The sequence below is a fragment of the Phalacrocorax aristotelis genome, chromosome 7, assembly GCF_949628215.1.
Source record: "Phalacrocorax aristotelis chromosome 7, bGulAri2.1, whole genome shotgun sequence".
NCBI classification, from domain to species: Eukaryota; Metazoa; Chordata; class Aves; order Suliformes; family Phalacrocoracidae; genus Phalacrocorax; species Phalacrocorax aristotelis.
Genome location: NC_134282.1, coordinates 52,008,475 through 52,033,472, shown reverse-complemented (window position 1 = coordinate 52,033,472; position 24,998 = coordinate 52,008,475). Strand labels below are relative to the sequence as shown.

The window sequence follows — 24,998 nt, the reverse complement described above, 5'->3', positions numbered from 1 at the left end:
AATAACCTTACTTCTTGGTTTTCCTGTTGGTGCTAAGCAGTCAGCTCTCCCATATTTTAATTCTTAATCCTGTGGTAGCTGGATCCCTCTACTCTCTTCATTACAATATGCCTACCCAAAGCACACCTGCTTTCTGCTTTTGGGACTCGTATATTTTTGCTTGAACACATAAACCAAGTTGATCTCTAGATCGCTTGGCCAGGGATACTATTGTAATACCATTGCCTTCTGCTTGTTTGTTCCAACCTGATGTCATCCCTGTCTTACTGGGGCCAAGCCTCAGCTGGTTAAAGTTCCTTCAAACCACAGGCTGTGTGCAAGCCATTCTAGTAGGGGGGGTTTCCTAAAAAGGATAGACTTAATAAACACATTGCAGTGTGCAAGCTCAGTGCCCCAGCGGGAGAAATGCGGTGACAATTCCTGTGTGAGGGAACCCAAAACCACACGAAGGCGTGGAGCTGCAGCCGGGGCCAGGCTCCTGCAGTGCAGGGAGTTTAGTTAAAGTCTCTCTTTGCATTTCCAGCCCATCAGAGAGACAGAGGCAAACTACATCCTGGCAGCTTGGCCCTGACCTGTCCTCACCTGGCCTGCTTTGACACTGAAAATCATCATTCATCCCATTTCCTTCACGATACTGCAGCCAGCAGCCATGATACATACCTTTCTGCAGGCTCTATCCACTCCCTTTCCCCTCATTCTTGCTTCTGAATTTGTAAGCCCATTGCCCCTGAATTTGGCTGAAGGTGAGAGGTCTTACAGGCATTAACCTCAGAGGAATCTTGTGAATTTAGTGAGCTGAGTAGCGGAGAGAGATCTTTTTAGTGTGTAGGGAAGGAACTCCTACCTTCCTGAAGCCATATTAGGCAACACAGAACCTACATTTCATTGCTGCTGTGACTTTTGTCATGTTTTCTTCTGTGGGTTTCTGGAGGAGTGGATGGGAATCTATGATTCATTCCCATGCATTTCTCTAGAAGAGACACTCTTCTGCCATTTCTATGCAAAGTAAAAAGTCTTGGGGCATCTCATTTTCTGCATGAGGGTCATCTAAGTGTGTGCAGACACGTAAGTCAGAGACTTGGAAGTCTGAAGAAAAAAGGTTTGATTTTAAAACCTTCCTCGGTTGAGATTAATGCTCTGGTAAAATATCAATCTGTAAGAACGTCACCCATAGAAATACACTACAGGTTTATTGTGGTGGTTTCTTCTTTTTCTTTTTTAAGTGACAGATCCTGAAAATCAGTTAAAAGTAGACAAGCTAGTCCATAAAACTGCCTGGGAGAATAATGTATTCTGTTTCAGACCTAAGGAAGGGCTTGTAAGCTTGAAAGCTTGTCTGCTTTTTCCAGTCAGCTTAAAAAATGCAACTACTCCCCACAGACTGTGCAGTTCTTCTACCTTTAAGACCACTGTGGCTACAAAATCATCACTTAGAAAATAAATATAGGAGCTTCGGTCTCTTCTGATTAAAGTGAAACTATAATGGTTCTCACCAGACAGTGAAGCAGGTCATGAGTTATGGAAAGCTAAATATATCATAACGTGTTGCAGCAACTACAGATCTATGGGAACGTGGAGCTTCGTTAGAGAGGTGGTGGTGCAGGCTTTCCCAGGGGAAGCTGTTTCCCTTGTCAGCTTTCTCTGGGCTCTCTGTACCTGGGGTTTTCCCAGGGGTTTTGTACCTAAGTGGAAGGAGTAGGTCTTGGAGATCCCAGCTGGGAAGATGGGTCACCTCGGGGGGGTGCGCTTACCTCCTTTAGGTGACTTCTCGTGGGTGGCCTGCGTCCGTGGGTCATTTTCACTCTGTCCCGAGTTATGTGGTCCAAGGAAAGGCTCTCATCTACTTTCACCTTTAAAAGGGAGAAGAGGAGGGTAAGAAAAAAATGAAGAGGGTCATTAATTTCTCAAGAAACCTCTATAAAGTTCTCACTGCCACGCATGGAGAGATGGAGCATTTGGATCCAGGAAGGCTTTGAATATTTCACTGCTACGGTCTTTGCCTCAGACCTTAGTTACAGCCTGCATGCAAAGCCCTGCATGTACGTGACGGATATTTATCTGTCCTATAATGAGCCATGTTTATCTAAAGACACTCCAAAGCAAAGCATCCGACCTTCAGAGGTCTGTGATGGCTAACCTCCCCTCCACCTAAAGGGCAGGGAAGGAAAGACACAAGGCAGCTTTGTTGTCCTCTCTGCAGCCTGGGCTTGGACCGGCTCCTGCATGTGGCAGAGCACAGCACCGAAATTGCTGTTGCCATCTTAGAGGTGAAAGCTCATTAATAACCGTGACCTGACTGTGAACTGTATCAGCAGCGCTTTGTTACAGACCTTCCCTTCTACAGCTCTAATGACTGCAGGATGCTGAAGAGAAGGTGTGGGCAGTGACCTGGATTAACTGCAACTCTAGCTGAATTAACACATTTATTTCCTGGAATCAGATGAGAAATCCACGGCCTCCTGCATGTGGGGGGGAGGTCCGAGCCCCCTGGCAGGTATTTCTCTGTGCTGGCTCTGTGACCACCCACCCACCCACACTGCGATGGCTGAGGGCTGGAGTCTGCTCCACGCAGGGGGGCAGCACCAGGGATGGTGAAACATCAGTGTATCCTTGGTTTGCTGGCTACAAGTTTGCACAATAGGAAAGCTGGCAAGGGTGACATAGGGATTTAAAGGGAAAAATGGGTCCCAATCCGTGGCTGATATGGCAGTGGTTTTACAGCTTTTTCAGCGGAGAACAGCTAATCCAAGCCAGCTGAGGCCTTGACCTGTTAGCTTGTGCCTGCCCTGTGCGGAAACATTTTAAATCTGAGGTCTGATCCTTACTGGAATGAATGGGAATTAGAGGCTGGCTCCCTCTGAGAACCCGGGCCCTCGTAAGGAGGATAATCCCAGGCCACGGGGCAGGGAGGTGACCTGAGATCCCACCTTGCTGTGCTGCCAGGCGGGTGCACAGAGTTCACTGCCCGCCGGAGAGCCATGTGCCGTGCCCCTCTGGGCAGCTCCAAGCTGACATGGGGTCACCCCAGCAAGAGCTGAGCAGCGCTGCAGTACAGGATATCACATCTCCCACCTGCCGAAACATGATAGCAGACCTGGCTGCTAAGCTCTATGCTGCTGGGTTTTATCTTCCCAGGCTGCTGCTGGTCCCAGCTGGTCCCTTTAATTACACGTGCTGCTTCCCACTTGGTCCAAGGGCCCAAGGAACTGCTACATCCCACTACCAGCAAAAACCTGACACTGACTGCCATTTGCCTTGGCAAGAAAGGAGCATATTCCAGCCTCTCCTCCTGCTTTTGCCCTCCGCTGAATAAAAGCAAGCTCTGCTCTCAGAGTTCACATCACCGTATCTCCCGCCTTTAGCCCTTTTCTCAAAACTTTTCTCATTGCTTCGGTTTCCTGTGCTAAACAGATCTTGCCGATTGCTTCGTCCCCTCGTTACTCTGCCCATATCTTCCTGAGTCATTCCCATGATGGTGGTTTTGTGCACTTCCTTTCAGTTACTGAAACAACTACAGAATAGATACCGCTCCTTCGGTTTAGCTCAGGGCCGATTTACAAGCTAACAGGGAGCAGGGCAAGGTTAGTCAGGCTCTAGGATGTGCAACTTTCATCCTTGGAGAACTTGGGAGTGCAGGTATGCTGGGGCCAGCTGAGAGGCAGGCAGGTTTGGCTGGGGCCATGGAGTAACTTTCCACCAGACTTCTCTCTAGACTGCAGGCGGAATAGCTGGTGGACTGAGTCACTTCAGATTTTTCCAGTCTTGAAGACTAGGCTATGTCCTAACCAAATACCTCTATTTCCAGGCTGCTTGACGCTGAGGATCATAGCAGCGTGGGGAAGACCAGGTCTCTCCAGGCTGCAGCCCCAGCCGTACACAAATCAGCGCTGCAGCTGCTTCTCTGCACCAGCTGCTTCCACGGGGAGAGGGGAACACCCCTGCATTCGCTGATCCCAACCCCACTGAAGCCAACAGACCATCTCACACTGACTTTGGTGAGCTCTTGTGTCCCGTGGGCCTCCTGATGAGATGTTAGCTCTCAGCAGCAGCACAGACCATCCCTCCAGCACACCATCTACTCAACCCCTGCCTCCCTGCATCTCGCCCCTGCCAGAAGAAAGGGAAAAGCAGCAAGATGTAGGAAGGTGCAAACATGTTGTACCTTCTTGGGCTGAGAACTGAAGTGGCTAAAAGCTCCCAGCCTGTGGGGGTACAACCTGGTTTGCCTTGAATACCATCTTGCTCTTCCCTTCAACCATGGCTGGCGTGTGGGAAGGACAGGGAGCACAGGGGCTCAGGCAAGTCCTGCTTTTAGCTGAAAAAGCAGCAGATGAGAACTGACACAGAAATACAGGAGGTTGAGAACTGTTACTCTTACCTCATCAAATACTTTGTTTTTGCCTCTATTGATGCCTTCATTAAGAGCTTTTATCCACGATTCCTTTTCTTCCAAAGTTGAAGCTTGAAATTTGATATCATGAACCTGCAAGAGCAGAGAGACAATTTTTGCCTAAGCATTCCTTGCCAGGAACAGAGAGGTAGCAATCTGCTCTGTGTATCACTTCAGTTTCTATATAACATCCAGTTCCAGCCTGTGTTTAAACTACAGATTCCTTTGCGCTTTGGCAAGTACATCACTTCATAGCTCCCATGAACAGGATTTTGTTATGCTGAACAGCTTGTTGCTGTGGTTTTATTTTTGCATCTAGTAACTGAAGCAGTAAGAAAGTAAGAGTTTCTTTCTTCTGCAAAACGCTCGGAATAGCTCCTAGAGCAGCAGCAAGTTGTACAGCGAATGGCCGCACTGTGTACAGAGAGTCAGACTGAAAGTCCAAGTCATTTTGTGCTCGTTCAGATGCAATAAAGTACTTTATCTCCAACTTCCCCCCAGGGTGCGAGCAGTGGGAAGGCTGCATGGAGCGGGCTCTGCCTGCTTCCCTGTTCCTGCGGCTCTGCAGAACAGAACTGATACGGGGAGCTGGGGCTCTGACTATGGCTGCACTATTCCCAATTTGGCCGAACACAGACATGATGAGGAATAAGCGTAATGTAAGTGAAAAAAATAACCATATCTTTTTCTGTTTGCAAATGAATGAATACAGCAGTGAATGCTACAGCCATATACTTTCTAGGGTTTGAATAGCTGTCCTAAGCAGAAGGGAAGAGTCACTATACAAGGGGGAGTTGGCTGAAGGGAGGACAGGCCATACAATCACCCATCGCTCCCTCCTTATTTGTGTTCCATGCTCCTTGCCCTTCCTCCAGGGCTGTGCTCAGTGTTTTGAATCTCTTCTTGAACGCATCAGGAACAATAGGGAGGGTGTTATTTATTTCACTGCTGTGCCCTCTGAGCGCCTCACCAGTATTACATAGCTTTGCCCCGAATTACGCTTCAGGTGAGAAAAATATCATCTTCACGCTACAGGTGGCTCTATGGCAGACCGGTTTGGATCCAAACAGCTCCATGTGGTTCCCTAATCCACACTGCACAGGCACACAGAAATGCTCCTGCACTAAAGAACATCATCAAAGTTGCAAAATCAAGCACTTAAAATCCCAACATTGCCAGGGCAGTCCTAACTCAGCCTGCTGTGCATGTTCCTCCTAGCACCATCCCTAATGACAGGGGTTGCACTTCTTACCGAGCTCTCCCATCATGTGTTTTATCCCCATAGGTCAATATGTCTTATTGATTGCACTCTGCTCAAGCCCTGCCCTGACACAGAATCACTGATTCCCCCGGAAATCTTTTCTTTGCTGCTTATTGCTACAATATCTGGGGGCTTCACAAATTACTTTTCAGAGCAACTGAAATTCTCCACCTCTTACAGGTGGGGAAGTGAGATACAGAGAGGCTCACCCAAAATACATACTAGTGGGGCTCATTTGGAATAGTTTTTTTTGGGGTATTTAACATTCTTATAAGTATTCTGCACCTTTCCATTGCCTTTGAGAGCAGTTGTAGTCTCAGCCTTTTTGTAAATGAGGCCCCACATTCTGAAATCACAGCCCTGTCTATGTAAAACAGGGACTATATAAAATGAGGGTGACGAAGCTAATGGTGACTGACAGTCGAATGCTCTCAGCAGCTCCCCATTTTGTTTATGGCACAACAAAGCAGCAATTGTTTGGGGTCTCAGCAACTTCTGAAGATACCACCAGGAACTCTGCAGAACCAAAGCCTGATCTCTTTTCACCCACTCCTGCTGTTTAGCTAGAAATTGACTGCTCTTCCCTTCTGCATTTATTCCTCGCTTCAATGCCATGGTTTTTCATCTGCACATCACAGCGACAAAGTGCCAGACCCTCACAACCAGTGGTGAGCAGGGAATTAATAAGCAATTTGGGGAAAGATTATTTGTTCGATCAGTTTGCACATAAGGTGACAGGACCACATGTCTTCCTGAGAGCTCAGGGGAGAAGTTAGGGCCTGAACCACAGCCTGCTGCAAAAAGAGCCCTTTGTCTGGGGTGCAGAAGGGCTACGCTAACCAGGGAACCTAAGGGAAGGCAAGGCTCCAATACAGCAACAGCCAGATTTTGTTTTAGTCCAAGCAGGCCTGTTTTTGTGTGTGCTTAAAAACTTTTTTTGTTTGGAAATGATTTTGCTCCAAAGCTTTGTGATTACAAAAGATTATGAGAAAGCTCTACTTGTGAGCAGCTGAGCTGCTGCACTGCCTGGCAAAGACCTGGCAGCCTGCACCAAGGTTTAGAAATCTCCGTACATGTTGTTCAAGGGAAGGATTCCTGCCTCACTTCAAGTTTCCTTTTCTAATGGCACTTTCTGTGCCTCATTCTCAACAAAAGCCTCCGACCTCCCGGAGCTGAGACTGTGACTAAGCGCTGGTGTCAGCAGCCCTGTGGCAGGGCAGAGCGAAGGCTCAGCGGGATGGTTTGTCATTCAGAAGCTGAGATGTCCCTCTGGCACACAACCCTCTGCCACACAGTGCAATGCTGACCAGCCTCTGCAGCCACCGAACGCAGATGCAATGGATGGTGGGGGAAAGGGAATCGTGGAAAGATGCTCCCAAGGTATCAGCAGAAAGACCACTCCAGTTTCCCGATGGGAATGCCAGACGTATGCTGCTACAGCCCTGCTCCCTGCTTGCACAAGTCCCTGGGGCTGTGACACAGAGCGGCAGCCTCCAGGCTCACAGCAGGTTCTTCCCAGTACACCTAGTTATCTTTGAAAACTTTTTTCTCCTTTTTAGAACAATATCTACAGGCACCAAGGAAGCGGCATGCTGCTGGGGCTCTGAGGCTGGTATTCAGGATGCTGCCAGCCAGTCTCTTTGTTGCCTTGCAGTCCCTCCTCTGTCTGCATTCATCTGTGGCTCGTGTCCTCGGCCACGGCACTGAGGAGAGGAGGCTAACCCAGAGCAGGGTGGATACTCTATAAAGCAGACAGCTGCGGAGAAGGGGCACGAAGGAGCTGGAGGAGTTGGTCTCAGTCCTGCCTGCTGCTAGGGCTCTGTACACTAGTATGAGACCCCCAGGTCCTCTACAAACAAGCAACAAGTGAATTTATCTTGTCTGTATTTCTACTCATTTGAGTATTCACAGATATCGGAGGATGCACCTGAAGATGGATACTCCCTGCAAAACGTTAAGCAGGGTCTGTTCTTCAGCAGCAATTTAAGGTAGAGAGTCAGTGACACCGAATCTAAGAGGGCAGCAGGCACATTTGCTCTCCTTCTGGCTAAGCCAGCTGAGACTGAGTCATGCCATAAACAACAGGCTGGTGTGCCAGGAAAAGCTGTCATGGCTAAACCTAATGTGAGAGTGACCATTGTGAGCCATGAATACAGACTATGCAATTTACTGTCAGTTAACTCAGAGCACAGCAGGGCCAGTCAGCTCCTGCTGAATCACTGGCTAGATGTCGTACAACAAGAGGCTTACACATGGGTCACTATCTGCCATGACAGCGAGCATGGTGTCCCCGATTGCTCCGTGTCCTCTCAGAGACATCAGCCTCTTCAAGCAGTGACAGTCTCATGGCTATGCTCACCCTGCTTTCCAGGAAAGAGAAGTGTTCTCAGGGTCAGTCTGTTGTACCTGCACTAAATGATTTAACAGACAAGCTCTGGAGAACTGTATAGCTGCAGTTAAAGACCTTTACCAACACCAGCTCTTTGCTGAGCGATTCTGCTAGATGCTGCTGATCTGCAGCAGAGGTGGGTGACAGAAACCTGTGCTTGCTCCTCAGCTGTTTCAGTGCAAAGCCTGTGTTGGCTTCAGTTCAGTGGGATTGGGCTAAACTGGACTGTGGCCTGCTTGTGAACTGCTGGTTTAGGTGTGGGAATGTGTTCTCTTCTGCTGGCTTTTGGTACAGGGTGGTCACCTCCAGCAGAAGCCAGAGCAGAGCTGGGTCGGTAACATCTTAAACTACCAAGAGTGCACCAGGGTCTATCTGCCAGATGTGAGGTCATGTCTTGCCTTTTTCTACATGACTTTATCAGGTTAGATCATGGAGGGAAAAGTGGAAGCCAAGGGACTGTCAGTTAGGGGATTCTTGTGAATTTCTGCAGCTGAACCAAGAGCTACCTCATCCCTGGGAATAAAACAGCATCTCTGCCAAACTGGCAGACCCCAGGAACAGACTCCTCCATGCACAGGGCACATGTGCCTCACTGGGATCTGCTGCAGCTTCCAGGCTGGGCTGCTGGTGAAGGCAGCTGCAGGTACTTCCAAAGTCGACTAAGGGAAAAATAAGCAACAGAAGTTTCCACCCCTGACTGCAGGTGCCGAGTTTGTGCCTGGCCATGCTTGGAAAGGACGCCTGGGGAGCTGCAGTGCTTGCTCGTGGACTCTTTCCCTTACCACACCTTCTTTCTTCCCATTCTTAAGGCCTCCCTGCAGCTGAAGGCTTTCAGACCCACTGAGTACTAGACTTGTGCCAATCTCTGTAGTCTCTATACAGTTTACCCAGCATCATTTACACAGCTTTTTGCACTGTGAGTGTGTTTTAAAGTTTCCAGGCCAAGGCTGCTGCCCTTTCTTACAAGCTCAGCTCTCTGCATCCAACAGTTTTCATTTAATTGCTGCGGCTGAAATGAAGCATTTGAGATTTCTCAGCAGAACAGATCCTTTGCACACTTCCAGCTTCCTTTGCTGAAGAATCGAAGCTCAGGGGGCAGTGCTTTCGTTCAGTTCCATACCAGTGCAGGCAAGTGACACGCTTATATTGTCACAGCTTAACAAAAATGTCATCCTTGTGAACAGGGCAAGCAGAATCTGGGGTACATCCATCAAAGACCAGTGTTTAGCAAAGCAACTTATTTATTCAGGTACAGCCTTAGCTGCAGAGTAGTTTCAACTGACTGATTCACATCCTCTGCTCTTCAAGAACATCCCATCCAAGATTTAAACTGGGATTCCCCTACAGCTAAACTGGGCTCCCGGTATTCCACAGGGAGACTCCTATTTGTGCTCTAAAACAGAAATGGCCCTTCCTAGCTTGCTCATAAGTCCCACAAACTCACTGGCTTTCTGCATTTCTCAGCATTGTGCTCAGGAGAGGGGGCAAAAAAACCCCTAGCAAGATCCGGCAGGGCTTGGCAAGGCTGCTCACAGGGTAATTTTAAACTGGGGATGGCAGCAAGCCTTCCAAATGGAAAATGTTTAGCTGATATATATCGCCACAGCTGCAATTTCAAAACAGAAGAAGGACAGTTGTGTACATTGGCCTCCTGACTGAAGGCTGTTCTAACATCTGCCAAAGTATGTTGTGTGTCAACACCCTCACCAGATTCCCCGCCAAAAGGAGGGTGGGAGGGGAGCTACAAACAGGGAACTTTTCATTTATAAAAGCCCTTCCTTTCACCAAAAGAGCCTTATAAAAAGTGGCCTCTATCTAGGTCTCCATTCAATCAGTGGCATGAAAAACAGGGGAGCTGTACACTTGCCAACATGCCAAAAGGATGAAGTTTCGGGGCAGAGTTTGGGCATATCTTTCTCCTAGCAAGAAACGAAAGGTTTAGTAACAGGTCTCACACCCTGTGTTGATTCATGCAGCAGTGCAGAGACATATGCAGCTATTAGACACTTCCCATCTCCAAGTAACATACTTGCAGACAATAACAACTCCTACCAGGTCACCCATCTCTGAGCACACAGGCTTTTATTTGCCTCCCTGGGAGTAGGTGTGCACTTGTAGTTATTGAGCCACCAAGAAAACATGCCGAGCCTGCCAGGGTTAGCCAGTTTCAATCTAAAATTCACATTATTTATGATTAATCAAGTTACAAAACAGATGCTAAACCTCCACTCAGACTGGAGAGACTCACCACTCTGGGACCCGGTGCTGGGCAGGAGCTCACTAGCCCAGGGTGCAAATTTCCAGGCTACCATCACTTTGGTGCATGGTGCTTAATATCACTTTTCTCCCCAATACAGACTGCGCCTACTTGCAAAACCAACGTCATTCACCTTCCCTCTCCACCCCCACTCCAGTCCACATGAGTGTTTTGGGGCAGGACAGTCCTTGCTTTGTTGTTTTGAATTAAGTTTAGGACAATGATGCTCTGAACTCAGCTGGGGTCTTATTATATGTATAAACACTAAGTGACTGGAGTGAAAGAATAAGCAACGGTGACAACAATGACTAAACAATCTCCATTTATTTAAACAAAATGGAGATGGGGGAATGCAGGCAAGTTGGTATTTTTGCCTGTTCACATTCTTGTGGAAATGAATACGTTTTGTCCCTCACAACCTCTCAGATTTGCATGGGGAGATTTAATAAGACCTCTGATGCCAATAAAATCACATTTAAATTAGAATGTAGGTCAAAGCGCAATGTCTCAGAGCAACAACAGAAGCATCCTAGCCCAGAAAGATGCTGAAAAGGATAGCATGTAAGTAGGAACTAAGGAGAACTTCCAGAAATGTGTAGTGCTGATGAACCTACATAGGAACTAAGTCAAGCGTGTCCCTGTATACAATCAGTGCTCGGATGTATAACTTCTTTGCAACACCAGCTGGTTGTTCGGTTCTGGATCTAACCAGATGCTGTGCAGGACACTAAAGATGTAGAGTTTTATGAATTCTGCAAAATATTTTCTCCAAGGAAGCGTTTGGCTGCAAGTAACTTTGCGCTGGAGTTTCTCAAATCAACGGTTCCAACTTCAGGAACTGCCTCAGTAGATGGATCGGGATCATTGATTTCACCAGAACTTAGGCAAAGCTACAGCATGTGCAGCTGGGACAGGGACATTTCCCCGCCCAGAGCACGTGGGGGAACCACAGGGAATGGTCATTCTCCACTGCTCGGGGAGCACTGGAAGAAATAAAATGATAAGGCAGGAAAAATATCAAGAGGAAAGAGTTGAGTCGTAGGAAGACCCTTTCCCCACCACAACAGGAAAGCCTACAAGACAGTAGCATTCCTCTTTACGCACTGTAGACCATTCACAGCTATAGGTTATTTCTCCCAGCTGCCAAGGGGCTAAATCTCAGAGCCTTTCATCTGCTCTGGGCGCAGCTGCCTGGGAACTCATTTTGGAGCCTGCAGACTTGAGGGTGATGAGAAAGGCAATCCTACCTTCTTACCCGGGGAGTGGATTAAAATGAAACGGTTTTTCTTTTTTAGTAGCACACGCAGTTCCTGGCACTTGTCATAACTCTCCAGTTCCACTGTTTCTATGCACTTCTGTTCATCCTGCAGAGAGGGAATGAAACATTATTATGAATAGGAGGCACTGAAATCAATCATATACCATCAAACTCTGCATGCCTTCCCCTTGCATCTGTCTAAAAGCTCTTCTGCCTTAAAAATAAACTGCGTGTAGACAGCAAGCCCCATAAATCAGGACGGCATCTTACTAAGAAAGCACCCTAGTCTTTAAGCTAGAGGTCAGTTTGTGGCTAGTGGTCCACAGTGGCTGAGCAAATAACAGGTTGTGGACGGTAACACCAGCCTCTGCCACCTCTGTTGGCCTCATTCAGGGATCTGCAGCCAGAAGCAAGGTGGGAAGGTCTTTGCCCATCATCCTCCCCCAGCCACAAGCTGAGAATGTGCTGTCAATCCTGGCACAGGAAGGAGGAATAACATGATGCACTTTTATAAACCTTCCTGGCATGACCTCAGAGTGCTCCCAAGGCTTCCCCTTAGCTTGGCGACACTGCCTCCTCCTCACAGTGAATGCAGATGTTACTTCTGCTTTTTCACAGGGAAGCAAGCATCATGACGGTCCAAGCAGCACCCCAGGAAGCCCAAGGCAGAGCAGAGACAAGAGGCGAGCTGTGCCGCTGCGCTGAGACTCAGCAGGTCAGCAGGAGCCACGTCTGACTGGGACACGCTCCTCTTGCAGCCACACTCTCAGCTGTCAAAACGCATAGGACTGGAAATACAGTCCCGTACAGCCAGCAAAACTGTCAGGGCCAATGTCTCAGTGGGGACTATTTATCTCCACTGATGACGGCCGGCCATGATCTTAGCTCATTTCTCCCAGTAACATAACTAAAATTCCACACATGGTGCGTGGCTCAGTTCAGCTGCGGAGCACCATCCCTAATAGGAATCGCAGCGTAACGCTGGGCAGATAATATCCTTCATGTCTCAGTAGGCCAGAAAAGACCAAAGCTCCCTTTTCCTAAGTATTACACAAACAAGCAGTGAGAATTGCAGAGCGGTTCTTGCTGGTGAAGTGCTGCAGTCAGCATGCCTCATGAAGCTCTCTATTACCATCCTAAATTAAAACCGCTGTCCATGGCCATCCCCAGCCCAGGCTCCGCTCCCAAGGCAGCTCCTCGTACCCGTATGAGTTTGTATTTAGTGATTTCTGTAGCAGAGAGGGGGTGTGGGATGAGGAAACGTGTCGTAGCCAGGAAGCTGCTGTGTGGCTGGAGGCAGGGAATGGAGAGTTCAGAGGGAAGTGGGCTGCGGGGAATTTCCTCCCTTTACCACTTGACATCTAAGTCGCTGTGCAGAGCTCAGGCTGTGTTTAGGTTTTTTGAATGCTCCTATCTGGGGATGGGGGCCCAGCAGAGCCGATGCCGGTACGCAGAGCAAGTTCTGAGCTACTGAGGAATGTCTGGATCTAATTTAGGTTTATTATTTTAATGACATTACTGTTTATTTCATTTAACACTGAGTAGGTGAATGTGACCAGAGAACCGGGAAAATGTATACTAAGAGGAGGAGATGAATCCTGCCCAAACCTAAAGCCCAGCAGATAAAATCCTGCTGACGTTCTGAGACCTTTGAAGGCACAAGGCTCCTGCTGCAATCCTGGTATTGCAATGTCACTGCAAAAGGACAGGGATGGAAATAATAACCCCTCAGCGGCCAACAAATGACAGAGAAGGGTGAGGTCAGGAATACATGCCTCGGGGATGGGTGATCTCATCCCGGCCTTTGGTGGACGACCGCCCACATCACAGCACTGCCGCACAGCCGGTGCGGTTACCAGCTCCGACATGAAAGTTTGCTGGGCTCAGGATGTAGGCGGCTTGCCAGCAATCTGACCAGAGACCAGCACAAAGACTCCTGCCCACCCTCCCTGCTCTCGAGAGCAGCTCTGTCCCCAGCAGAGCCCAGTGGCTCCATGTCACCCTCCTTGTCCACGCCATCCTTCCTGCCTCTTGGAGGGGAACCTTCCCTCTGATCCCGTGCAAGCCATCCTCCACTTCCTAAGAACAGTGGTGCACTGAGCTGGGGGCTAAGAAGGACTTGGCAGGGTGGAGAGCTGTGTTTCTGCCACAGCATTGCCCTTTGGCATCCAGCTGCCCCTCTCCTCCCTGGGGAGGCTTGGGGGACTCTGGCCTGGCCAGGGAACAAGGGCAGCAAGGATGGGGACGTGCAGGACCCTGCCTCCCAGGGGCACTAGCTTGACTGTGCGAGCTACGGCTCTTTCATCTCAGAGCCTTGAACTTCTCAAGTAAGTTATCCTCTTCAGGAAGGGTGGGAAAGAAAGCAGGCAGAGAAATAAGAAAACTCCATGTCTGAGGGCAAAGGAAAAGCTTCTGAGTTCAGGGAGCACCAGAATGGGGCTTTTGTTTCTGTTTTACCCTTGGCACATGGCCATCCCCTCTCTGTGAGCCTACCTGGGTCACAAAGAGATCCTTTATGTTTGTCCTCCACCGCTAAGATAAAGACTGAAAGACCCAACCCTGCCACAGGTCTCCTGGTCCCTTCAGCCTCCTGAGACCTGGAGGATACTCAGCCTCATGGAGAGACAAGGTCACTTCCAGAGCCCTGCCCCGACACGCAGGTGTTAGACATGTGTCCTGGACAAGCTCCTGCTCCATTTGGTCTCTAGTGCCCCAAAGAAGTTAAAGCAATCCTTTTACATCATCCTGAGACACAAAGGTTGAGTCCTCACTGGGGGGTCGCACCTCCCTGCAGCACACAGCTCACAAGGTTGTCCCACGGCGCTGCATTTGCAGGGAATTCCCTTCAGGCCACCTTTCTCCTTTCCTCTACAGATTTGAAGGCTTTTTTTAAAATTGCTTTCATGCTTGCTGTAAGGGACAATCAATAAGATGCTTAAAAACCTGGTACAAGACCCCTTACATTCATGATTTAATGCAGAAAACCAATTCCATTAGCTATCTGTGGAACGGATGCTGTGGCTTAAACATGTATGTGTCTGTAAGCTTGGCCCTTAAGAAGAAAATTACTAAACACCTAACGCATATTAATGCATGTGCTTAACCAAAGAATCACACCTGGCAAACAATTTCCTTAATAGAAAGTTGATAAAAAGGGAAAAAAAGGCCCACTGAATTTTTTATTTGTATGAAGGTAAAATTTCCAGCAAAGACCTCTTCCCTTACGCACATTCATGTGTCAGCGTACCCACGGCGTACAATGTCTAGACTGCCTGAAATGCTAATTTACTTCTCCACATGAGGATCTCAAAGCATTTTAATAAATCACTTTACACAGTATACATTGCTATCACTTTACCAGGGGCCAAATGCAGATGTTAACTGCATGAGTGTTAAATGCTGAGTGGATCCTCTGGTCTCTAGAAGACTCTTTGCCCAGTAGGATTTTCCCTGTCAAATAATACACTTTAAAAAAACAAAAAAAAAAAAACAAAAAAACACACACAAAAAAAACACAAAGCAAAAAGAAACAACTCTAACCACTAGCTGCACTGTTTTGGGAAAAGAAACCAAACCCAAGACTGTTGCTTTCTAATCCATGGAGTGATGATATTGATCTGCGTAGCCTCTCTGCATAGGATTGCCTGTTCTTCAGATGCTCTCTACAATTCTGCAAGGCTTGATTTTTATTCTTGCAAGAATATGCAGAGGGAAGACAAGAAACCCTGTTAGAAAATAACCTGCCCGCTTGGTTCTTAGTTTATGTGAGGGTACAGATGTGGGGTACTGCAGCTAAAGGCACAGCAGATAACAAGAAACCCATCTCCCTTCATTTCACATCTGCTGAAAGAAACCTGAAGACCAGGGGGTGACTTTCACCCCCCATCAATAGCCACTTGCAATTTGCCCTCAGGAGGCCGCTCGGCTTTAAACCAAACCCAAAGCCTGACTAACAGAATATGGGAAACACACTCCCAAGGCAGGTGAGAAGCATATTCCAGGAGACTGCTATGGATGATGATACAGTATTTGTGTCCTGCTCAGACTGTACTTTCCGGTGACATGGTACAACATCATTGACTGCATCTTATGTTGGCCATCCCCTCTGCTCTCCTTTTGCACACACAAACCTCAGCTACAAGTGCAGCCAGCCTCATACAATTGCATAAACAGGCGTGCCTGCATATGAAACAACCGCTAAAGGCGATGTTAGCGCCTCTTCGTGAAGGGCTCCAACACATGAGGGACTGATAAAAGCACAACTCGTCCAAGTCACTAGCTCAGTTCCTGGAAATCTGATGGGCTCAGACCAGCTGAAATACTCATCCTCTAAACCTGCCCTCCCACATGGAAGCTGACCTCCCTCCCATTTAACCCATGGAGGTCCAACTTAGGATACATACGAAAGACACTTGTATTTCTGTTACCTGAGGCTTTATCTCCTTTCTTTTTCAAGGGCCCCAATTCTGCAAGCACTGAACAATCTCATTTAAAAATGCTTCAGCCTGAGGATGGTCTGGGATGCTGTGTCTGTCTCCAGGGTCACACAAAGCAGGGCAGGTATGTGGAGAAGGTCCAGTGGGGGAAATGGCAGCTGGAGCTCCAGAAATAAAAGCCACCATAGCACGCTGCGCCACAGACTCTCCTTTGACATCGGGCAAGGCCCTTCTCATCTCAAAAACTCAGTTCCCCAATTGTAAGATGGAGACAGCAACATTGCCCTGACTCACGTGAAAGGAAGATAAATACAGTAATAAACATGAACTGCCTCAATACTGTGGCAACGGGACCCCTCCTGAGTGCAGAAAATTGCCATCTCCTTTAGTTCCCCTGTAGTAAGCCTGCACAATCGCATGCTATCCTATTGTGCTACCAGATAATTTTGTAGCAATTTCCTCTCCTAAGACATTTGACTTCACTGTAAGCTAGTTTAATAGCCTATAGATATTAACATGATCCCTTATTTACAATAATGGGACCTTGTAGCTACTGTAGCTTACAGACGCAATTTATTACAGGATGTTACCACAATCCGCAGGCTACCAGAAAACATTATGCCCGGTTGTTACAAATGCCATTTTCCTCGTTGAGATAATAAAATAACCCTTTAAATGATAGGGATTTTTCCTTCTTCTGAATGCCTGTGAAAATTAATCTTACTTTAAAAGACTCTTTTTCCCTTGTGGTAATGCGAGCCTCCATATTTCTTGTTTTTAAAAGCATGCCCTTTAAGAAAACCAACGTCATGCTTATAGATTTTGAACCTGTGAATTCCTGGAGCTTCAGTTGGAGTCAACAGGTGTCCGGGGCACTGGGAAGCAATCTGCAGAGAGCCGCCGGTTTGCAGGACCAGGCTGCATCTCTCTGTGTAAGAGAAACCCCCATCGCTGTGCCTGCCTTCCAAGCTGCTCATCACCTGACATAAACTTCTCATGTCATTATTCTTGCACTCTTCATGACATTTCAAAACTAAGAACAAACGCCTCCGGAAAGCTTTGGGATTTGGGAAGAGCAGGAGGGTTCAGCGTATGGGAGGAGGTAATAGCCTGCAACCTAAACTGTTTAAAACAAATCTTCTTTATTAGGCAATAGTATGTTTAAAAAAAAAAGAGAACCAAACTAATTTGTCAGTCCTGTTGTTCCTGTAACCATCGCAGCAACGCAGCTGCTGAAACATTTCCCCATTCTTCGTCCCTTGATGCACTGCACAGAAGCTTTAACATGACTGTGGTTTTATATTATCCTGATGCCCACAAATGACCCAGATCCCCTTGTGTCAGACACCGCACAGGCACGTGGTCCTTGTGCAGACACGCAGTGAGAAATGCTCCTCCATCCTGATGCGCACACGAACTTCAAGCAGGGCTTAGAATTACCCACCCCTAATCTCAGACCTGCCTGGGTTGTAGCTTATGCTCTGCACTGTAATTTCTAACTTCTGGGGCAAACACTGCTCTTGCAGAAGCCCCTTCCAGCCCAGGAACCTCGGGTCTGACTCAGGAAAGAGCCACCTTTGCAGCCCAGCAGGACCAGCCCTGCACTCCATTCTTCTTGCATGAAGATGCAGGACAGATTTGGCTTGGCTCTTATTTCTCATTTGATTTGAAACAGCTCTAAATGAGGCCATGAACTTAAGGCAAGCAATTTATCTAGGGAAGTCCAGGAGAAGGCTCCCAGGGGTCCTTCGCTCAGTACTGGCTCAAGTAAAGGGTAAGGATGAGCCAAATCCAGACTGTGTCCCTGCTTAAGGAGGACAGCAACCACTCACAATCTTACCCTGCATCCATCGGTGGCTAAACTAAACCCTGAAGAGTCTGGCTAGCAACAATTTGAGCTGCTTGAGGGGTGCCAAACAGCTGCAAGGTTGCCTGCCGTTCCCTCAAGCGGCAGGTGGGAAGTCAGCCTGCTACAATCCAGTTTTATCCTTTAAATGCCAAAAAACGCACAGCACATATCCTGCTTCCGCTCAAAGCTTTGCTCTTTTTGCCTTCTCACAGGATGTCCTGCCCCCATTTTTGTGTTTTTGGTTTTGTTTTGTTTTTTTTTTTTTTTGCAATGGCACTGTCAAAATATTTTCTGCCTAAAATATTTATAATATATAATATACTGTAAAATGCAGCTGCTCTCTCTTCTTTATAGCATTTACCCTTCCTGGAGGTAACTGGAGAAGCTCTTTTGAAAGGAAGGGGCTGGAGGGAAGAGCAAAAACCACAGGAATATTTGTCACCAAGGGCCTGGTCCTGTCCCTCATTCAAGGCCGTTAGCTGTGACCATACCTCATCCTCATAGACCACGAGCTGCGTTTTCCGTAGCTGGATGTAACGATCCTTCCACAGTCCCAGGAGTCCCCCACTGCTTTTCTTAATCCAGCCATATTTCTCTGCGGTTGGAGCAGACTTTGGTTTCTCCGAGACCTCCTCCTTTGTATCCTGCAAAGACAGATGGGAGAAGGAATTACGTCAAAAGCACTTTCCTTCCATTTAATGAAGGTCATCAGAAAGCCTGTCCAGACAAGACCTCAGCACAGACCACACATGGTCCCTCCCCACCATATCACAAGGGAAAAGACTGGCATCTTCCAGAGGAAAACTCAACGAGATCCCACCCCAGAGCTGCTGCAGGACTGGTAGCAGGCATGGACCCTGGCCACCCCTGGGGACACCGTTGGGATTGCAGCAAGCCCACCTTGCTCCTCCGCTTCCCCAGTGTCTCTGCTCCCCTCTCCGTGGAGGTATTCCCTGCTCGCTGTGCACCAAGTGCTCCTTGAAAACGAGCACCCTCCTCTCCGCTTTGTTCCTCCAGCTCTCTGATGAGCTGCAGCGGGAAGGATCCTGCTGGCATCAGTAGCAACGCTCATGTTTTAGCCCACAGCAACTTCTGCAAGCTTCTCCTCCAGGTCTCTACATTTGGTCATTGCCCCCAAACCAAATCCCGTGGGCAAACCCAAGGCACGAGGGCCAGGACTTCATCACATCTGCACTAAAATGTTCCCAGCAGGCTGCTGCATGGTTTGTAGGCAGAGGGAAGGACCTGCAGAGAAGGCAGCACCAAGAATAGGGGGGTTTTTTTGTCCTGCCTTTAGCTCCTTGCTGTTTGTCACAGCCCACTCTCACCCACCCACAGCATCAGCACAGGGCACCCCAGCATCCTGCACTGGGAGGCTACTGGCTTTCCAGGTCTGGTAATAACCAGGAGATGCATAACTTCCCTGCTTTGAAAAAAACATCAGAAATATCCAATATCAATATTCTCATCAAATGGAGACAGGAAACCTAAGACGGGGAGCAGGGGCAGCCAGGTTTATTAGCTGATGGCCTTTACCAGCAGTTAAAGATGAGAGTTTTCCTCCTCTCCAGGGCACTGAAGAGCCTTTGCAAAGGCAAGATCCCCGTTTGCCTCCCTGCTGCTCCCAACACCCTGTGGACCCCTCGCTAATCCTCTTTCCCCAGAGCAAAGCAAGGGGAATCCCTCACTGAGCCAAATCCCCTTATACAAACACCTCGCCAGCCTTGTGACTTGTAAGGAGAAGCCAACCCCAAATCCTCCAGCGTCCTCCCAGGAACCCAATGTCCCCCAGCCTCGGTTTCCTCCATGTCCCTGTCTGTATGTAGAGGCAGCAATCCTGCTGCAGAAAGGCAGCACATTTGCACAAATCAAGGATGCACGACAAAGCCAGAGCCCCAACTGTCCCCAAACAGCCCTCTCTAGCTGCTGAATGAAACTTTTTCTTGTAGGAAAAAAACCCGAAACAAAACAAACCAGAGCGGCTGGAGCTCAGACATCATATTTCATAACATGAGGAAATCCCATGTGCATGGAAAGGAGTCAAAGCTGGACGCTCCCATGGCCAGAAGAGAATGAGAACAGAGCGAGTGAGTACAGACGAGCTCCAAAAATTCGGAGGAGAGCCTTGCTAATAAATCTGTTTTCATGCACCAGACTCCCAACGAACACGCCCTTGGACAGCAGCCGCCATTGGAGTGAGCTGTTACTCTAAAGAGGGAACTCACACCCATAAAAAGAGGAAAACCAGATTAAATACCCCATGCACCCGCATTTATCCCGATCCCCGCTAAGGTCAGGAAAAGGCTTGGATCTGCGGGCAGGCTCAGGTGCAGACCAAGCACAAGAAACTTAAATAAACCATGTATCACCTAAAAGAAAATGAGGCGGAAATCTGTAACATCCTTGGCGCCCTTTGTAGAAGTTATTTCGATTGTACCGAGCTCTGTTTGAAAGGGCCACAGTACAGGATGACAGAGCATGAAATAGTTTTCTGGGAAACGAGGGGTACTGCATGTTTTTTTTTAAACTTGACTTTTTAGGTTGCCAGGAAGTTGTATTCAGTTGTGATCTGCGACTTCAGCAAACATCAACTGCTGCACAAATATAGACCTGCTGGTTTCCTGATCAAGCGCCCTTTTGATGTCATTTTTAGATAATTGGGCACGGACTTTAACCTCCCTCATAGCAGTTTTGCATGGATGTAGCTTTACGAAGAGTTTATTTGAGTGACTCCAGACAAACAGCTGCCACAATGGTTTTACTCCTTAAGGTTTTTTTGCTTTAAGATTAATTTTTCCTGTTCTTTTTCACCACCGGGCAGAAAGGCTATCTGAAATCACATGGCAAATATGTCTATCCGTGGCCTCTCCTGGTGCCCTGCAGAGTGAAAACTACCCCGTCTCCTCTGGTTTTAAAATAAAAGTACTCCCTGTGAAGACACAGAGCTTAACATCTACCTCTGAAAAAACAACCTGCCCCAGTAACCTTTTTTGTTGGAGTTCGGGCTCGTGCCTGCACTTCTGCGCAAGGCAGAGCTGCAAAGCTAGGGCAGAGCTCATCCAGCAGCCTTCAAGAGGCTGCCCGCTCCCGCAGGCTGGCCAGCTCTCCAGCCTCCCAGGGACGGTACCTCCTCTCCGTGGCACTGCAGGGTGGCCCTGCAGCTCACCCTCTCCCCAGGCCACTCAGGAGCCCTGGCTGGAGCCACCCGCCTGGAAGGAGCCACACGTGGGGTTCCCTCCACACCAGGCAGGACTTCGCAGCTGTGCCGGCATCTGGGTGCATCCGCAGAGAGGATCTGTGAGTCCCAGCCTGCCCCAGCTGAGCATCCCAGGAGAGGGAAGGCGAGATGAGACGGAGAGTGCTGCTCTCAGCAGATGACAGCAGCCACGAGCAAAGAGCTCTGCCCCCCGCACTGCGCAGGAGTCACCTGAGCCTGAGCCGCCTGGTGCCTCCTCTGCTCCTCTGCTACAAAATAGATGTGAGGGGTGCGATCCTGGGCTCTGCAGGTGCTGGGGGCTGCCCGGGCTCTAGGTCAGCAGCTCCCCCTTTGCACACACACAGCACATCGCAAGACGGGGGTGTAGTTGCAGTAATACCTCGCCTGCAGGTTAAGGGCGTAAAAAACCAGATGATGCAACTTGACCGTTCATTCCTGCAAAAGCAAGAGTCTTGGAGGCGGTGCCTGACACTTTTGCAGATTATTTTTATGCCACCCCTGCCCCAAATCAGCGAGGGGAGGTTGGCCAGGAAAGGGTACTGAAAGGAGGGCTTTGCTTCCGTCCTGCACTCTCTGCCTGCAATTCTCCTATTAAAACCGGAGCATGGCACGAAAAGATGAGTTGCTGTTGTTAACTCAGCTATATGTGGGTATTCTTTCTGCAAGAAATACTAACATATCCTTCCTGGGATGTTCTTGGGCTGGATTCACTCCTGACACTGGTGTAAATCCATGAGAAGACATCAGCCAAGTGAGCCAGTGTAAATAAAGGAAGAACTGAGTTATCCCAGCGCTGGCTCATGCCAAAGGCATCACTCCCAAAACCAATCCATACGAGTCATTTTTGCAATTTACATCACAGCGGCGTTAGAAGCAAAACATGAGTTTCAGTCTTCCAGCCTGGTTTAGACTCACGTCTTGCAGCTTAGCAGAGATGCCGAACTAGGGGGACAGGACAGCCTTTTATTTAACAATTAGGTGGTTAGTTCTCTCCTCCCCACCCCTGTGTTTTAAGGCCCCATAAACCCACATACTTTTCACCTCTTTAACTAAAAAAAACCCCAAGAGCGGAATCGCGGTGGTGCTTTTACAAGTTACATATCGTGCACAGAAGTACCTTACCCAGTTACAGTAACTTCATTTAAAGCAAGCAACTGGTTTATCACACACTCCTCCCTAGCAAGGCACTGACGAACACCTCCCAGGAGACGACCTGCATTTCCAGACCTCCACTCTTTTTCTCCCTTTCCACATTATCTTCCAAGCCCGGCTGTTAGCACTTCCACTTCTCCCCAACCCACGGGAGCAAAACCGTCTCACTGGAAATAAACAGCTCAGATCCACATGAAACTTGGGAAACTGCATCTGACGCCCCCTCCTGAAAGCAATCACCCGAGGATTCATTTATCGTTAACGAGGAGCGTCCGCTCAGTCGGCCAGTGCTGGGGAGGCAGTGGGGCAGCCAGAGCCCTGCCAGCCCTCCTCGCTCCCAAACCCGAGGGGCCATCACGAAGCCCCTTTGGCTGGCAGGTGCCTGGTGAGCACGGACACCAGCTGGAAGCAGTTTCCCTGCTGTGGATTAATTTCATGGATCCTGGCAGATAACAACAACGCTCAGTGGCTACCAACTTGGACTGCTTTGCTGTCTCCCTGCTGTCTTGAAAAAAGCTTTCATTTTTGCCACAAGATGTTGGGTGCTGAAATAAGGGGCTGGGTGGGGGGGGGAGGTATGGGGGGAAGAGACAAGCCACAGCTAGCAGCAACGCATGTACTAGAGCCTGAAGTCCTCCAGCAGTCCGTCCCATTGGGAGCTTTCTTTGTGCGTGAGCAGCAAAACCTCGTTTAAGGAAAGGAAGCAGGAATCATTGGGTGGCTGGCTGAGGGGAGAAAACGACCTGTTTAACTTGCTAACAAATTTGTGGCATCTTAATCAATTTGCATGGGGACGGATTATTGGGGTGTGATCCCACGACGTGAAAACCTACACATGCAGGAGAAGCACCGCTGCCCTACTCAGAGTTAAACCCATCCCAGGCAGAGACGGAGGAGGAGGACAGACTCGGGGAAGGCTGCTAGGTATGTGGACATGGCCAAGCTTGCGGTCTGACCGAGGCCCAGCTCCAGTACGGAAGTACAACACCCCAGCAAGAGTCAGCACAAGGTGGCCTGAGCAAGCGTGGCATTCGAACAAGCCCGAGTCTGCCAGCACTCGTCCTCCGGCAGCGCCAACATTTGCCCGTCAGCCTCACCCGGCCGGTTAGAAAGTTTAAAACCCAAAGAGCTCTCGGGATGCTCCATCCCGGCAGCTCCAACGCACCCGGCCGAGCACAGAAGGCAACAGGGGTTACTTGGGCAAAGGGACCCCCATCCTCTGGGGGCTCCATTTCTGCCCCCACCACCTCCTGCTGCCAGACCCAGGCAGAACGGGGCTAGGGATATCCCGGCACCGGTGGAGACCCCAAAAAAGCCCAAAGTGGCTGGTGTGGTCCTCCGCCCTTCCTTCCTGGCTGGCAACAAGGGGGTCCTGTCCCGTCCCGGGGGTCCCGGCCAGCGCCGTCCCGTCCCGGGGTCCCCTCCCTGTCCCGTCCCGTCCCGTCCCGGGGTCCCCTCCCTGTCCCGTCCCGTCCCGGGGTCCCCGTCCCGTCCGGTCCGGTCCCGCTCGGACTCACTTGCTCCATGGCGGGCCGGGGCCAGTCGCTCCTCGCCGCCCGCTCAGGGGCTCCGCCGCCCCCCTGCACCGCTCGGCCCCGGGCGGGCGGGCATGCCGAGCCGAGCCGGGCCGAGCCGAGCCGGGCCCCCGGCTCTCGCCTCCGAACCAACTTCTCGGGGAGCAGCAGCAGCAAACAGCAACGCCGGGTTTCCGGCGGCTCCGGCGCTGCGAGTGAGGAGGCGGGGATGCTCCCGCCGCCGGCCCCGCCTGGCCCGGCCCCCCCGCCTGGCCCGGCCCCGGCCCCGGCCCCGGCCCCGGCGCCGGCCGCGGGAGAGGGGCTGGGACCCCTCCGGGACAGGCTGGGTCTGGGGGAAGGGAGGGTGGAACTAAGTCCAAGGGAGGGGGCCCGTGGGATGAACGGGGTCCCTGGGGTCAGGATGTGGCTGCAGGGTGGGAGATGGACGGTGGGGCGGGACAGGGTCCCTGGGGTGGGACAAGGAGCTTGGGGTGGGAGAGGTCAACAGGAATCAGGCAGGGTCCCCAGGATCAAATAGGGTCCCCAGGGATCAGGCCAGACCCCCACGCTGGGACAGTGTCCCCGGGATCAGAGGGTCCCCAGGGTCAGCCAGGGTCCTGGGGCACAGGGTGGGACAGTGTCGGGGGGCGGGGGCCGGGCAGGGTCCCAGGAGCAGCAGGACAGGGCACAGGGTGCAGAGAGGGGCAGGATGCCCACATGGGTACCACGGTGGCACTCTGGGCATCGTGAAGCCCATGCAGAGCAGCACCCGGAGCTCAGGTCCATGTGGCACCGTGAGTCCCTTGGCTGCAGCGGTGGCCCCTGACAGCGGGGTGGTCTCAGGACAGCAGGTTTCAGCAGAGGGGTGATGAAGTTCCTTAGCCCAGGGCAAACAGCTGGGGAATGGTCTTTGGTGGCAGAACTGGTTAACGCAACAAGTCACGCTTGGAGCTATTGTTCTCTACTGGTATTCAGCTTTGCAGACTTCTGCTTCTATTTCAGACCTGCTGGAGAGCTCATGTACCCAACAGCCTGCCTGTTTTTTCTTCTAATTATTTTAGTCAGTCTAAAAAAGGATATTACCTCCTTCTGCAAACCTTGCCTCCATTGTTCTCAGTAGAGAAGATAAGGAGAAAAGGACAAGAAAAGTCTCTACACCCGTTACCTCCAGGTTAAATGCTCTTCTGCATAGGTATGGCAAGTGCTGGGAGGAAAAACAAGAGACAGCATCTGCTAACCAGAGGTGGAAGATATACCAGAGCATCCATCAGGGCT

At 49.8% G+C, this 24,998-nt stretch overlaps 1 protein-coding gene across 2 annotated transcripts in view; it reads right to left on the bottom strand.

The window, feature by feature from the left end:
* PLEKHO2 (pleckstrin homology domain containing O2) overlaps nucleotides 1–23,938 on the bottom strand; it is a 29,346-nt gene extending 5,408 nt beyond the window's left edge. Inside the window, exons 1-5 of one of the 2 annotated variants that reach the window (XM_075100697.1) lie at nucleotides 23,727–23,938; nucleotides 18,332–18,484; nucleotides 11,545–11,661; nucleotides 4,379–4,483; nucleotides 1,752–1,850 (exon numbers count right to left, since the gene is read on the bottom strand). In XM_075100697.1, the coding sequence (XP_074956798.1) occupies nucleotides 1,752–1,850; nucleotides 4,379–4,483; nucleotides 11,545–11,661; nucleotides 18,332–18,484; nucleotides 23,727–23,735 (483 nt within the window). In that variant the 5' untranslated portion in view covers nucleotides 23,736–23,938. Of the gene's footprint in view, nucleotides 1–1,751; nucleotides 1,851–4,378; nucleotides 4,484–11,544; nucleotides 11,662–12,687; nucleotides 12,772–18,331; nucleotides 18,485–23,726 lie in introns of those variants that run through there. The other variant, XM_075100698.1, reaches the window with a different exon arrangement.
* Nucleotides 23,939–24,998: the final 1,060 nt, after the last annotated feature.